Source organism: Otolemur garnettii, unplaced genomic scaffold, assembly GCF_000181295.1.
Source record: "Otolemur garnettii isolate 467f Iridium unplaced genomic scaffold, OtoGar3 scaffold00009, whole genome shotgun sequence".
Lineage (NCBI taxonomy): Eukaryota > Metazoa > Chordata > Mammalia > Primates > Galagidae > Otolemur > Otolemur garnettii.
Genome location: NW_003852404.1, coordinates 4,443,024 through 4,457,788, shown reverse-complemented (window position 1 = coordinate 4,457,788; position 14,765 = coordinate 4,443,024). Strand labels below are relative to the sequence as shown.

General features: G+C 38.1%; 1 protein-coding gene across 3 annotated transcripts in view; it reads right to left on the bottom strand.

Annotated features, from left to right (window-relative positions):
* Positions 1-14,765, bottom strand: part of HP1BP3 (heterochromatin protein 1 binding protein 3) — a 48,986-nt gene that overhangs the window by 21,307 nt on the left and 12,914 nt on the right. For all 3 annotated transcript variants that reach the window (XM_012801553.1, XM_003783826.2, XM_012801554.2), the window contains 4 exons: positions 8,854-9,013; positions 6,180-6,323; positions 3,444-3,524; positions 1,430-1,584 (listed from right to left, as the gene is read on the bottom strand). In XM_012801553.1, the coding sequence (XP_012657007.1) occupies positions 1,430-1,584; positions 3,444-3,524; positions 6,180-6,323; positions 8,854-9,013 (540 nt within the window). The remainder of the gene's footprint in view (positions 1-1,429; positions 1,585-3,443; positions 3,525-6,179; positions 6,324-8,853; positions 9,014-14,765) is intronic.

The window sequence follows — 14,765 nt, the reverse complement described above, 5'->3', positions numbered from 1 at the left end:
CGAACCCGCCACCTTAGGTGTATGTGGCTGGCACCTTAGCCGCTTGAGCCACAGGCGCCGAGCCCTTTATTTTTTTTAATTAATTAATTTTTTTAGAGACAGAGTCTCACTTTGTTGCCCTTGGTAGAGTGCTGTGCCGTCACAGCTCACAGCAACCTCTAGCTCTTGGGCTTAGGTGATTCTCTTGCCTCAGCCTCCTGAGTAGCTGGGACTACAGGTGCCCACAATGCCCAGCTATTTTTTGTTGCAGTTTGGCCAGGGCCGGTGCCCTACTCACTGAGCCACAGGTGCCATCTGTGTTTCCATCTTTAAATGTATCACACACTGCACTTCTGGTCCATAGTTGTGTCTATCTACTACCACCATACTCAGGGCACAAAAGCATGAAAATATCATAATGTTAATCTCAAAGTTTTTGCTTCTACAATTCCCTCTTCTTTTGCACTATTGCACTAACTTATTCACTGGGTACTCTGAGGACCATTAAGCGATTCTCTAAAAATGTGGCTTCTGGACAGAATCCTCAGCAATTCTAATTATATGCCTCAGTAATGCAAGTAAATTAGGACAATACACATTCAATACATTAGTCTTCTGTAGAAAGAATTCTGCATTAAACATAATTTTCTGAAAGCCATCACAACAAAGATCTCACAGAAACATACTCAAAACTCAAGCTCTGTGAATGACAAATTTAAACAAATTAATGTGACCGAATGAATACACAAATGAGTAAATGTTGAATGCTGAGATCACACCAGATGTTAAGTGGCAATTTTTACAAATAAATTACTATGAAAATTATCTCAAATTTTATACCGTATGTTTAAATGATGAAGATATTATGCTACTTCTGGGTAGAGGCATGAGTATCTGAGAACACATAGCATTCAGTATTAAATATTTTTTTCTTTCTTTTTTGTTTTAAGGTAAGGTCTTGTTCTATAACCTAGGCTGGAGTATAGTGATTCAATTACAACTCACTGCAGCCTGAAACTTCTGGGGTCATGTGATCCTCCCATGTAGCTAGAACTGTTAAGACACAAGACATCAGACCTGGCTAATTTTAAAAAATAGCTTTTAGAGACAAGGTCTTGCTATGTTGCTCCAGGCTGGTCTTAAACTACCGGCCTCAAGCAATCCTTCTACTTCAGCCTTCCAAGTACAATATTAAATATTCCAACAGCTGACAAACATAACAAGAATCACTATCAGAATCTTATAAAACATGTGGTTTGAGTTTCAAAAAAAAAAAAAAACATATGGAGATATGAAAAGCAAAACATAATGGGATAAAAAAAATTAAATCCATAATGAAAGCTTTTATTCCTAGCTCAGCTAAAGTAATCCTTGCTGAATGTTTAATCTATGTAAGGGGCTAAGGAAATGACACACTGTGTTTTTTTAAAAGTCCAGGTGAATGCCATACCTGATGTCCACCCTAAGCTTAGGATAATACTGAGACACGTATTTCCTGATGAGACTGTAAGAAGCTTCTTTAGGTTCACAAAGGCGAGTAAAAGCCAGTGGGAGCACATCCTCCAATTTTACTTGCGGTTCTGGATCCACTGCAGAGCTCCTCTTCTGAAATGCAGTATTGAAAAATTATGATCACCGTATGATATAAATGCTTTTATATATAACTCAAGTGGTTTCCTCAGCTGACAGCCAAATCAACTGCCAAACAGGAAATGGTCACTTTTTCCACATTCAAATAAATCACATCACAGTGCTGTAATATCATCTGTGTGGCAATTTCTTCGAGATAAAAATTTTGCATTGCAGGAATTAAAAATAAATATATAAGATGGTAGGCAAGCAGACTTTAAAGATCTTAACTGATTCTTAGCCTTCAATAACAAAGAATGAAGTACAGTATTAGAAAGTACTATATGAAAGTTCATTTTCAAAGTCTGAAAATTCTACAAAAAAGTACAAACATCTTCAGAGTTGTAAAAACAAAGGTTTAGCAAGGGTGTCCAACCTGTGGACCACATGCAGAGTATTTAAGGACTGTTCTGCTCATCTGCATGGATCTTTCCTTTTGTTCATCAGCTTTTGTCAGTGTTTGCATCTTTAATTGTGGCCCAAGACAACTCTTGTTTTTCCAATATGCAACAGAAAAAAGGCTGGATACCCCTGGTAGAGAAATACTACTTCATTTGTTGACACAGACAAAATTACAGAGGATGGCTCGGCAACTGTGGCTCAAGCAGCTAAGGTGCCAGCCACATATACCTAAGGTGGCCGGTTCGAATCCAGCCTGGGCCCACCAAACAACAATGATGGCTGCAACCAAAAAATAGCCAGGCGTTGTGGTGGGCACCTGTGGTCCCAGCTACTTGGGAGATGGAGGCAGGAGACTTGCTTGAACCCAGGAGTTGGAGGTTGCTGTGAGCTGTGATGCCACAGCACTCTACCCAGGGCGACAGCTTGAGGCTCTGTCTCAAAAAAAAAAAAAAATTATAGAGGATGTCAAAAAAAATCTACAGATTTTAAGAAAGGAAAAAACTGTGGCCAGGTGTGGTGGCTCACCCCTGTAATCTTAGTACTCTTGAGAGGCCAAGGTAGGTGGATCACTTGAGCTCAGGAGTTCAAGACCAGCCAGAGAAAGATTCAGAGACCTTGTCTCTACTAAAAATAGAAAAATGAGCCAGCTATCATGGTGGGTACCTATAGTCCCAGGTACTCGAGAGGCTGAGGCAAGAGGATTGCTTGAGCCTAAGAGTGAGTCTGAGGTTGCTGTGAGCTATGATGACACCATGACATTCCACCCAGGGCTAAAGAGTGAGACTCGGTCTCAAAAAAAAAAAAAAAAAAAAGGAAAGAAAGAAAAAAAAATCTGTATTAACATAGTAATACTCAATATACACTGATAACAAAAGATGAATACAAGTCATGTTTGTTTTCTGCAATTATAAAAGGTGCTCAAAGTAGTTACCACCAGTGTCCAGACACTTCTGATTACAGTGAATGAAAAATATACAGATTAACATCTCTTAAAATGTGTACACATCTTTTTGGCATGGTGCCCCCAGTAGTTCACTTCATTATTGCAGAAATAATTTACACAAATAATTGTATGCCTTGGGGAGGGAGGTACCAATAGTTATAAAAAAGAGAAGAAAAAGTGGCTCTGGGTAGTTTTGGGGTTATTACTTATATACTTCTCTAGTTTAAAAAGTATTTCATAAAAATAAGTAATTCACAGAGCTGCCCATAATTCATTAAAGGACTTAAAGACCACAGGATTAAGTGAGTTCAAGTGCTTGGATTTGCACCCTGGCTATTCTACCACTAGGTAGGGAAATTAATAACCTCTCTAAGGTCTTAGTAGAAAGGTTGAACTTTGCATGTTGCCAGGTACACAGCAAATGCTCAATAAAAGCTGCTATTTTCACTAGCAATATTATACTGCTCAAATTGAGGTATAGACTTCTTACCTTTCTGTTTCTGGATTTCTGAGGTGTTTTTCTTGTTTTCTGAACCACAACAAAACTTCCAGAAGCACCTTTTCCTTTTACCTAAAGTAAATTAATTTTTAAGTTATTCTAGCATTCATATTTATAACTTTACATTAAAGTAAGGGAATTACAGAACATGGTGAGAGCTAATAAGCTGCTATTTATTTTTATTTATTTGTTTTGAGTTAGGATCTTGCTCTGTCACCTGGGGTAGAATGCAATGATGTGATCATAGCTCACTGTGACCTCAAACTCCTAGGCTTAAGCAATCCTCCTGCCTCAGCCTCCCTGCTTCAGCCTCCCAAGTAGCTAAGACAGGCACACCCCAATATGCCTGGCTAAGTGAAAAAAAACTGTTTTATAGAGATGGGCTCTTTGTTATGTTGCCCAGACTGGTCTTAAACTTCTGGCCTCAAGCAATCCTCCCACCTTGGCCTCCCAAAGTATTGGAATTACAGGCATGAACCACTGTGCCTGTGCATAAAGTGCTGTTTAACTTTTCAGAGAAAAAAAGTGAATGAAGAGTCAAGACTTGGGATGGAATCTTACTTACAGTATCATCTAGCTAATACTGCATAATTCTGGACAACCCAGTTAAACTTCTGAACTTTTGTTTCCTTGTCTCTAAAGACTGGGGAAGGAATGCTCTTATGATATGAGGTTACTACAAGTTTTCAAAAAAAACACAAACAAAAAAATGACCAAAAAAAAAAAAAAGGAAAATCCCCCAATACCAAATATGTCCCATGGAAGGAAGAGACAATCTCTTAAGAGAAAATCCTTCACTGTCTTGGAAGGAAAACCGCTTCTCAAAAGAACAGAGCCTAGACTCAGGCCATAATACTTCCCATAGTTTACCAAATATAGATCATTACTTCTTATGGAAAAGGTTATCTACTAAATTTTTAGACACTGCTCATGATGATATGTGTAAGTATTACTACATACATCCACAATTTATAAAGCACTTTCACAGAACTTTAAAGTTGATTCACAATAACCAAAGTCCTCCACATCTTAGCTTTACTTACACTGCTATCAACATAGCAATCAGGGGTCGGGTGCAGAGGCTCATGCCTGTAATCCTAGCACTTGGGGAGGCTGAGGCAGGAGGATCACTTGAAGCCAGGAGTTCGAGACCAGCCTGGGCAATAGCAAGACCCCATCTCTACAAAAAATAAAAAAAATTAGCCAAGCATGGTGACACATGTCTATAGTCCCAGCTACTCAGGAAGCTGAGGCAGAAGGATCATTTGAGCCCAGGAATTTGAGGTTGCAGTGAGCTGTGATGATGCTACTGCAACCTAGGGTAACAGAGGAAGACCCTAGCTAAAAAAAGAAAAAGCCCCAGTAGCACTGAATTCTGTACTAATCAAACCATGCAGGAAGGTATACAAAAAAGGTAATAGGACTCTGAGAAATGTGGTAAACTAGGTTCTTAGGACCATCTTTGCCACTGCTATGAGATGTTGGTAGTTGAAATTACACAAGGCCTCTGAAGAGGGTAAGACAGAATATAATCCAGTCTAGCTTTAGCTTTCCATAGTTCTAAGGAATGTTTTAATGAGCTATGCAAAGTAATATAGATTTATGCCTGATATCAGGTTATAATATTAGCCTCAATTCATTCAGATGTCTCTGATGCTTCTAACATGATTAATAGGCTAGATATTGATCAGTTAAGGTTAACCTATTTACAAAACTAATTTATAATAGTAACAGGTTTAGGCATATAAGTCAGGCTTTAAAAGGCTTTAAAAGTTAACAAACCTGGGGCAAGAAGAGCAATCATTTTTTGCTGTCACAATAATAGGATTCTTTAACTCTATTTCTCATCTTCAGTGCTATATGATTTCAAGCACAAGCAGCCCCCAAAGAGAACCCAATTTAGAGTAAAACAGGCCAGGCACAGTGGCTTGTATCTTGTATCTTTGGGAGGCCAAGGTGGGATGATCACCTATGGCCTGGAATTCAAGACCAAACCCAGGAAAATGAGGAGAGCTCCAATTCTAGGAAAAATAAATTAGCTGGGCATGGAAGTATACACCAATAGTCCTAGCTACCCAGGAAACTGAGGCAGGAGGATCATTTAAGCCCAGGAATCTGAGGATACAATGAGGAGCCTAGGTGACAGGGCAAGACTCTCTAAAAAAATTTTTTTTAAAGAATAAGATAAAAAGAATTACACTACCTTACTGCTTCTGCTATCTAGATGTATAATTAATTATGAAGGCAACTGACATCAATGTTTTTGAAACTTAGTTTCAGATAATAAAATTAGATTAACCTAGGCTGGGCCTAGAGGCTCATGCATATAATCCTAGCACTTTGGGAGGCCAAGGCAGGTAGACTGCTTGACTGAAGAGTTCAAGATCAGCCTGAGCAAGAGCAAGACCCCTGTCTGTATCAAAAATAGAGAAACTAGCTGAACACTGTGGTGGGCACCTGTAATCCCAGCTACCTGGGAAACTGAGGCAAGTGGATTGCTTGAGCCCAAGAGTTTGAGGCTGCTGTGAGCTATGCTATGGCACTCTACCCAGTGTGACTGAGACTCTGTCTCAAAATAAATAAATAAAATCAGGTTAAGCTTAATCATTTCATCATCATGTAATTTATTTTTAACAAAAGACACAAAAAGACTAAATCGTAACAAATATGGACTTATAGCTAATACATGATAAAATGATCTTATTACCAAAAACTGTGCAATAATACCTGTTTGATGACTCCTCTGTTTAATTCTCTTTTCAATGCTTGTTTAAGGAGATAGCCCCTTCTCTCCAACTCCAGAGAAGGATACTTATGTATGATGTATTTTCGAATAGCAACTACTGATGCACCACTCTTCTGGAAGCATGCCTAAAAAACAGATTTATTAAAACATATACATTACTTTAAACTAGTTTTTTATTAGATAAAGAACCTGACATACATTTCCAAAATAAATTACTTTGGAAGTGAACATGATAAAGGATAAAAATGGCATTATTGAATGGATGACAACTTTAGCTCATAAAGGCTATGGAGAAATACAGAATTACTAAATATTTCTGCAATATTTTTAACTTGTTCTAACCATCCAAACAGACATATTAATTGTGTGTTAATTAACACTCTCCATTTTAATTCTATTTTATACTTAGAAGATAGATCTTTAGCATCAAGATGAGGAAAGCAGAACATTTCTATCACTTATAAGATTACAGATCTGTATCACTTTAAGGAATGAGTTTTGGCACACCTGGACCACAAGCTTTGTATAAATATGAGCCAAGAGAAGAATCGAAGATAATCTGAACAAACAGCATAAAATTAACAAACCTAGGACAAGAGCAATCATCATTTTTGTTGTCACAATGGGATTCCTTAGCTCTATTTCTTATCTTCAGTGCTATGTGATTTCAAGCACAAGCAGCCCCCAAAGGGAATCCAATTTAGAGTAAATAAGCAATGTGTTAAAAGGGAAGTTTTGGTAAAAAGGAAGTGTTCTACTAGAATTTAAAGCGCCCAATTTCATCCAATTTACCTATATTCCATTTTAATGCCTATGTGAGAATTAAGTAACTCATTATATGTCACAAAAGCAGCAAATGCGTAACTTATTTTTCAGATGTTTTAAATTTTGAAGTCCACAGAAGTACTATCTTCCATTTATCTAATGGACCAGTCCACCAATTTTTGTGTTGCCATTGTCTATAAACTGAACACAGTACTTATTCATTCTTACTGGATAAGGACTTAGTCGAATGTTATTTTATATATTTTGACAATAAAGAAAAGTAACCCAGAGGTAGATAAACCAGAAGAGATTGTACAATACAAAACAAGTTATGTTAATGTGAGCCACCTAACTCAAATCAGGTGTCTCTGGTTTATTAACAATCTATTGAAGTTTACTACTAATCTTAAAAGAAAACACAAAGCAAAGAAAATCAAACAGAAAAGAACTCTGTGAAACAATCCATCCCTTGCTCCATCAAACTGATAATGAGATGAGGGTAAGCAGGACTCTGCTTTTGACTAAGAAAATGGTACCAGTGATCTAAAATCATGATTTTATTATGTCACATGGATAATACATTATATAGACATAATTTGTATAAATATACTCAATCATATTTAAATTGTTTAGGCCAAATTAGTATTGTTTTAAAATTTTAGTCCCTTCTCCATCCTCACTATAACCCCACTCCTTCAAACCCAGGCTGAGTGGTCAAGTAAAATCCTTGAAAAGAGTCTACACAATAGAGATCTCCCTATAGTCAAGGTATCAAGACCAAGAAAGTTTTCTTAATGAGGGCATAATTACTCTTGAAGGTGTAAAGAGAAAAGTCTGAAGCCAAATTCCTTTCCAACTTATGTGTCAGCACTATCTTCTTGAATTGAGAATGACAATTCAAGGCTGCTCCTTCCTATGTACATGGTACTTGGTTAAAATGATCTGTATCCCTCCTTCCCCAATTCTGACTCAGACCCTAGCAATGGGATCCCTGAAATAAGAGGTGGGTGTATTTTACATCCTCTTATCTGATCAGGCAAAATCAACAAGGCAAAACTAAATAAAAAGATTTATACAATAAAGGCAATGATTTATTAGCTTTATTAGATTTATTTATTAGATTTATACTAATAAAGGCAGATTAGAAGACAGGCTTAAAAAATGAAAATAAGAAAACCAGTACACCATAAATGCATTAATATACATAGTCACGATTTAGTAAAGAAAAAAACTACATCTGATGATCACATAAACAAACTAAAGTCAGTAGATTATAGCAAATTCATAAAGTTATGTAAGGAGGGTAATTTCTGCAAGCATTTTGGAATGGCTAGGTGATAAAGCAAAGTAGTGGGTTTATAAGAGGGTTCTTAGATCAAGTGTGTGAAAGATAACCACTATAAAGATTAGACGTTTAGCTTTACAAACAGAACTACAATTTTTTAACACAAAAATTCTCAATATTAATTACTGAATCACAATTAGATTTATAAAGGTAAGGACTTTTGCTTGCCACTTAGTCTATACTGCATTATAGACTCTAACCATCACTAGCAGAGCTACCTGACACAGAGAAGGTAATCCTTAAATGTTGTTGAATGAATTAACATTTTCAATCTTTAAATAAAAACCACATTTAAGCTGAATAAAAATACTTCTAAATATAAGTTAAAAATATTGGATACAATAAATATGAAGTTTTAAAAAAAGCAACAATGCTCACGAAATGTGATTATATTAGAAAAACATGAACCTCATAATGACTTTCTTCTATTTAAATCTCCTTTAGGAAGAAGAGGTTTATGACCTCTAGACAGAAGTATGCCATTTTCTAATAAGCAAAGATGATCAGAATAAATCTAAGATGAACTGCTTAAAATAAAAACTTGCCTTAATGGCCTCAGTTAGGATTGCATCCATCTTGGGACGTGGGGAAGAAGCCATCGGTGTTTGTTTCTGGGCTCTGGCTAGCTGGCTGGCAGAAAGGGTAGCCCAGGAAGGTATTGTTTTTTTCACTTTCTTCTCCTTTTCTTTAGACTGATCTTTCTCACTTTAAAACAAAGAATTGTTTTTATGTAAGATGAACTCTTGAGAAGAGTTTATAAATAAAGTCAGAAAGAGGAAAAGACCAAGGAGGACTAAAAATTAATGTTTTAATCTACTTACATAATAAAGTGGTATGTATAATGAGCAAGATCTTACAAAATAAAAAATATATATGTATTTTTCATAAAAAAAAAAAATTACATATGGAATCTCACTAAGTTGGGCCAGGCTCATCTCAAACCTCTAGTCTCAATCCTCTCACCTCACCCTTCCAAAGTGCTGAGATTACACGTGTGAGCCACTGAGCTTGGCCAAAATATAATGTTTTTTAACAATAGGTACTATAAATCAACTAAAGAGAGAGGAGTCACACAAACTAACAGTAGCATGAAGGCCCAGTATGAGGGCTGTCTGTAGTCAGCAATATACATCTCTATTTTTCATATTACACGGCTGGGTACTTTCCAGACAGCCTGCATACAAAAGAAATGAGAATTTTAAATGTATACTAGTTAACAACTGCAACAAATGCAACTGGTATAGTGTAAAAAACTCAAGTTCTTAAGTCAAAGACTCAAGTTTGAGTTTTCACTCAAACACTTACTAGCTAGCTATATAACCTTATAAATAACAGGAGTCTCAGTCTCCTCAGCTGTCACATACTAATATAACATCAACTACTTCACAAGATACTGTAAGAATTATAAAGGGTGGCGCCTGTGGCTCAGTGGGTAGGGCGCCAGCCCCGGCCAAAGTGCAACAAAAAAACAGCCGGGTGTTGTGGCGGGCACCTGTAGTCCCACTACTCAGAAGGATGAGGCAAGAGAATCACCTAAGCCTAGAGTTGGAGGTTGCTGTGAGCTATGTGATGCCATAGCACTCTACTGAGGGTGACAAAGTGAGACTCTGTCTCTACAAAAAATAAATAAATAAATAAATAAAAATTGTAAGGTTATGTTTATCTGGCTCTGTGCCGATAGCTCAGTGAGTAGGGCACTGGCCATATACACCAAAGCTGGAGGGTTCAAACCCAGCCGAGCCTTCTAAACAACGACAACTGCAACCAAAAAATAGCCAGGTGTTTTGGTGAGCACTTGTTGTCCCAGCTACTCAGGAGGCTGAGGTAAGAGAATCGCTTGAGCCCAAGAGTTTGAGGTTGCTGCGAGCTGTGACACCACTACACTCTACTGAGGGTGACATAGACTCTATCTCAAAAAAAAAAAAAAAAAAGAACATGTTTATCAAAACAATTTTGTGAGTCATAAAGCATTATATAAATTTTATTTTAAGTAATAATAGCAGTACTTTGTGCACCTAATAGATACATTAGAACACTGCCGGCCAGTTGCCGGCTGCAATGGCTCATGCCTCTAATTATAGCACTCTGGGAGACCAAGGTGGGTAGAACTGCCTGAGCTCACAGGTTCAAGACCAGCCTGACCCAGAGTGAAACCTCATTTCTAAAGATAGCCGGGCACTGTGGCAGGCACCTGTAGTCCCAGCTACTTGGGAGGCTGAGGCAAGAGAATTACTTGAGCCCAAAAGTTTGAAGTTGATGTGAGCTATGACGCAACAGCACTCTACCATGGGTGACAAAGTGAGACTCTGTCTCAAAAAAAAAGAACACTGGAAAGTATAAGACAGCTGCCAGATACTGATGTGGTGGCTCACACCTGTAATCCTAGCTACTCAGGAGGATCACTTGAGGGCAGGAGTTTGAGACCAGCCTGAGTAATGTGTCAAGATCTTGTTTCTAAAAATAAATTTTAAAAAGTTAGCTAAGCTTGGTGGCACACACCTTTGGCCCAGCTACTTGAGAGGCTGAGGCAGGAGGATTGTTTGACCCCAGGAGTACATGGCTACAGTAAATGATGTTTGTGCTACTGTACTCTAACCCAGGTGACAGAATGAGACCTTGTCTCTAAAAAAATTATACAAATACAGGATAGCTGCTGAAATTTCCACAGACTATACTTATACCTTTGAAACTAGGATAAAATTACTTTCTGAAGATTATATCTAGAAGGTACAGTTATTCCTAAGTTATTCTTTTACAGTAACATACCACATGGTGATGTTTTGGTCAATGACTAACCACATATAGACAAAGGTCCTGTAAGATTATAATAGAGCTGAAAAATTCCCAACACATAGATGTCATAATGTCCTAACACAACATTACTCATATGTTGGTGATGAGGCTACAATTCCAGTTGTATAAAAGCATAGCATACACAATTATGTAAAGTACACAATACTTCATAATAATATAATGTGTCACTGATTCATGTATTTACTATGTTACAATTTTTATCACTAGAGCATGCTTTTTCTGCTTAAGAAAAGTTAACTGTAAAAACAGCCTTAGGCAGGTCCTTCAGAAGGTGTTTCAGAAATAGGCATTGTTATCCTAAGAGATGACAGGTCCACATGTGTTACTATCCCTGAATACTTACCAGTGGGACAAGATCCAGAGGTGAACGAGAATGATTTTAAAGATCCTTATTTTGTATATGCCTAGGCTAATACTTATGTTTATGTCTTTGTTATTTTTCCCTCTTTTTTCTTTAGTGATGGGGGGGGTCCTAGCTATGTTGCCTAGTCTGTACGTGAACTCCTAAGCTCAAGCAACCCTTCTCCTTCAATCTCCTAAGCAGCTGGGACTATAAGGTGCAAGCCACTATGCTGGGCTTGGGTCTTAATTTTTAGTAAAAGTTAAAAAGGAAAAAAAAACTTTTTTAAATAGAAAACTTTACAGAATAAGAATATACAGAAATAAAATATTTTTTGTACAGCTGCATAATGTGTTTTGTAGTGTTACTACAGCCAAAAAAATCAAAAACTTAAAAATAATTTAAAGGTTTATAAAGTAAAGGTTATAGTAATCCAAGGTTAAGTTGTTATTGAAGAAAGAAAAATATCCATCTATTTATTTATTGAGACAGAGCCTCACTTTGATGTCCTGGGTGGAGCACAGTGGCCTCAACATAGCTCAATGCAACCTCAAACTCCTGGGCTCAAGAAATATTCCTGTTTCAGCCTCTTCAATAGCTGATAGTATAGGTGGGCATTACCATGTCTGGCTAATTTTTTCATTTTTAGTAAAAGCAGAGTCTTGCTCTTGCTCAGGTTGGTCTCAAACTCTTGAGCTCAAGCAATCCTCCCATCTGGGCCTCCTAAAGTGCTAGGATAACAGGAGTGAGCCACTGTGCCTGGCCTTGTTATAAATTTAGTGAAGCCTGAGTAGACAGTGTTTACAAAGTCTATAGTAGTATACAGTAATATCCTAGGCCTTCAAATTTACTCAGTACTACCTCATCCAGAATAACTTCCAGTTCTAGAATCTCTATCCATAGGAAGCGTCTTATACAGGTATACCATTGTTTCTTTTACACCATATTTTTACTGTACTTTTTCTATGTTTAGATACACAAAAACTTACCACTGGGTTATAGTGCTTACAGTATTTAGCACAGTAACATGCTGTTTGTAGCCTAGGAGCAACAAGCTATCCCATACAGCTTAAGTGTGTAATAAGGGATACATTTTAGGTTTGTGTTAAGTACACTGTCTGATGTTGGTGCAATGATGAAGCTGCCATGACTTCTTTTTAAAAAATTTTTTTAGAGACAGGGATTCATCCTATGTCACCTGGGTAGAGTGCAGTGGTATAATGATAGCTCAAAGAAGCTATCTTCTGGGCTCAATTAATCTTCCTGCCTCAACTTTAAAAGTAGCTGGGAGGCCAGGCATGTGGCTCACACCTATAATCCTAGCACTCTGGGAGGCTGAGGTGGGAGGATCGCTTGAACTCCTAGAATTCTTGACTAGCCTGAGCAAGAGCAAGATCCCAGCCTCTACTAAAAATAGAAAAACCAGCCAGGCATTGTGGTAGGCTCCTGTAGTCCTAGCTACTTGGAAGGCTGAGGCAGGAGGATCATTTGAACTTAGGAGTTTGAGGTTGCTGTGAGCTAGGCTGATGGCACAGCACTCTAGCCTGGACAACAGAGTGAGATTCTGTCTTGAAAAAAAAAAAAAAAAGTACCTGGGATTATAGGCACATGCCACCATACCCAGCTAATCTTCTTTAATTTTTTTTTAAGGACACATTAAAATTTGCTTTAATACTTCTTTGGGGAAAAAAAAATCATATTTTAGTGAATGAACAAGAAACATTTTTACAGTGACAGTATGCTATTATTTTTATCTATCATGCCATGAATTCATAGGGAAGAGGTGCCAGTAGCTCAGGGAGGCACCTTGCCATTGAATGTGACAAAGCATTGATTGACTTTTGAATTCATGGGAAATATATTCCAGCACCTTCTATCACTGTTACATGGGGTCCACTGGTTATCCTGTGTGCTATGCTGTACACCTATTATGGGAATTAATAGGTTCCAGCACCTAAAAACATGGGTACACTAGTACTCCTGGGTGCTATGTTATGTGCTTTATGCCATGAACTCATAGGGAATGGGTTCCAGGAGCTCAGACTCATTTCCGTTGGTTCTCACAAAGTGGGCTTCTTTGGGTGGAGCAGGCTGGCGCTTCAGCTGAACCCAGGTACCTTTCTCTTTGGCTTCCTTCCTTCCTTTCTGATCATTTTCTTTCATACATTTCAGGAAGCTATCTCGGCTCTTAGAGTGCTTAATATGCTCAATATAAACATTAATCCTCTTGGCAAGAATCTTGCCTTTAACTTGTTTGTTTACAACAATGCCAAAAGCATGCTGGGTAACACTGCAGACTTCCAGTTTTGCCATGGTAACATTTGTCTGGCATGCCTTTTTGAACAGTACACATTCCCTTGACGTCTACAATATCACCTTTCTTATAGATTTGCATATATGTGACCAAAGGAACAACTCCATGTTTTCTAAAAGGCCTAGAGAACATGTATTGGGGTGCCTTTTTCCCTTTGTATTTGTCATTTTGGTGAATTACTGGAAGATGGCATCTATGGCCGAAAGCCCTTAATTTTTTTATTTGCTGTAGAGACATGGTCTTGCCATGTTGCCCAGGCTGGCCTTGAACTCTTGGCATCAAGCATTCCTTTCCACCCTTCTCAGCCTGACAAAGTGCTGGGATTACAGGAGCGAGCCACTGTGTTTGGCCCAGATTGATGCCCTCTAACATAAGCACATAAAAGCACTCACTTTGGTGGCATTTGTAGCTCAGTGGGTAGGGCAATGGCCACATACACAGAGGCTGGTGGGTTCAAACCTGGCCAGGGCCAGCTAAAACAACGATGACAACTGCAACAACAAAAAAATAGCTCGGCATTGTGGTGGGCCCCTGCTGTCCCAGCTACTTGGGAAGGTGAGGCAAGAGAATCACTTAAGCCCAAGAGTCTGAGGTTGCTGTGATGCCATGGCAGCCGTGGCACTCTACCAAGGGCAACATAGTGAAACTCTGTCTCCAAAAAAAAAAAAAAGCAACTCACCTTGGCACAGAGGTAAGAATAAAATGATGAAATTGTCTTCCAGGTCAGATTTTTATAATCTCACTTCTTTTTTTTTTTTTTTTTTTTATTGGCCAGGGCTGGGTTTGAACCCACCACCTCTGGTATATGGGGCCTGCGCCCTACTCCTTGAACCACAGGCGCCGTCCAGAATCTCACTTCTTCCACCTATTAAAAACAGTGTTTGACTATTCCACCCAAGTTTAGACATTTGTCCAATTTATTTGCTAACCAAACTTTTAAAGACACACATTTTTTCCTTCCAAAGCAATTAAAATGTGACGCTCATAGA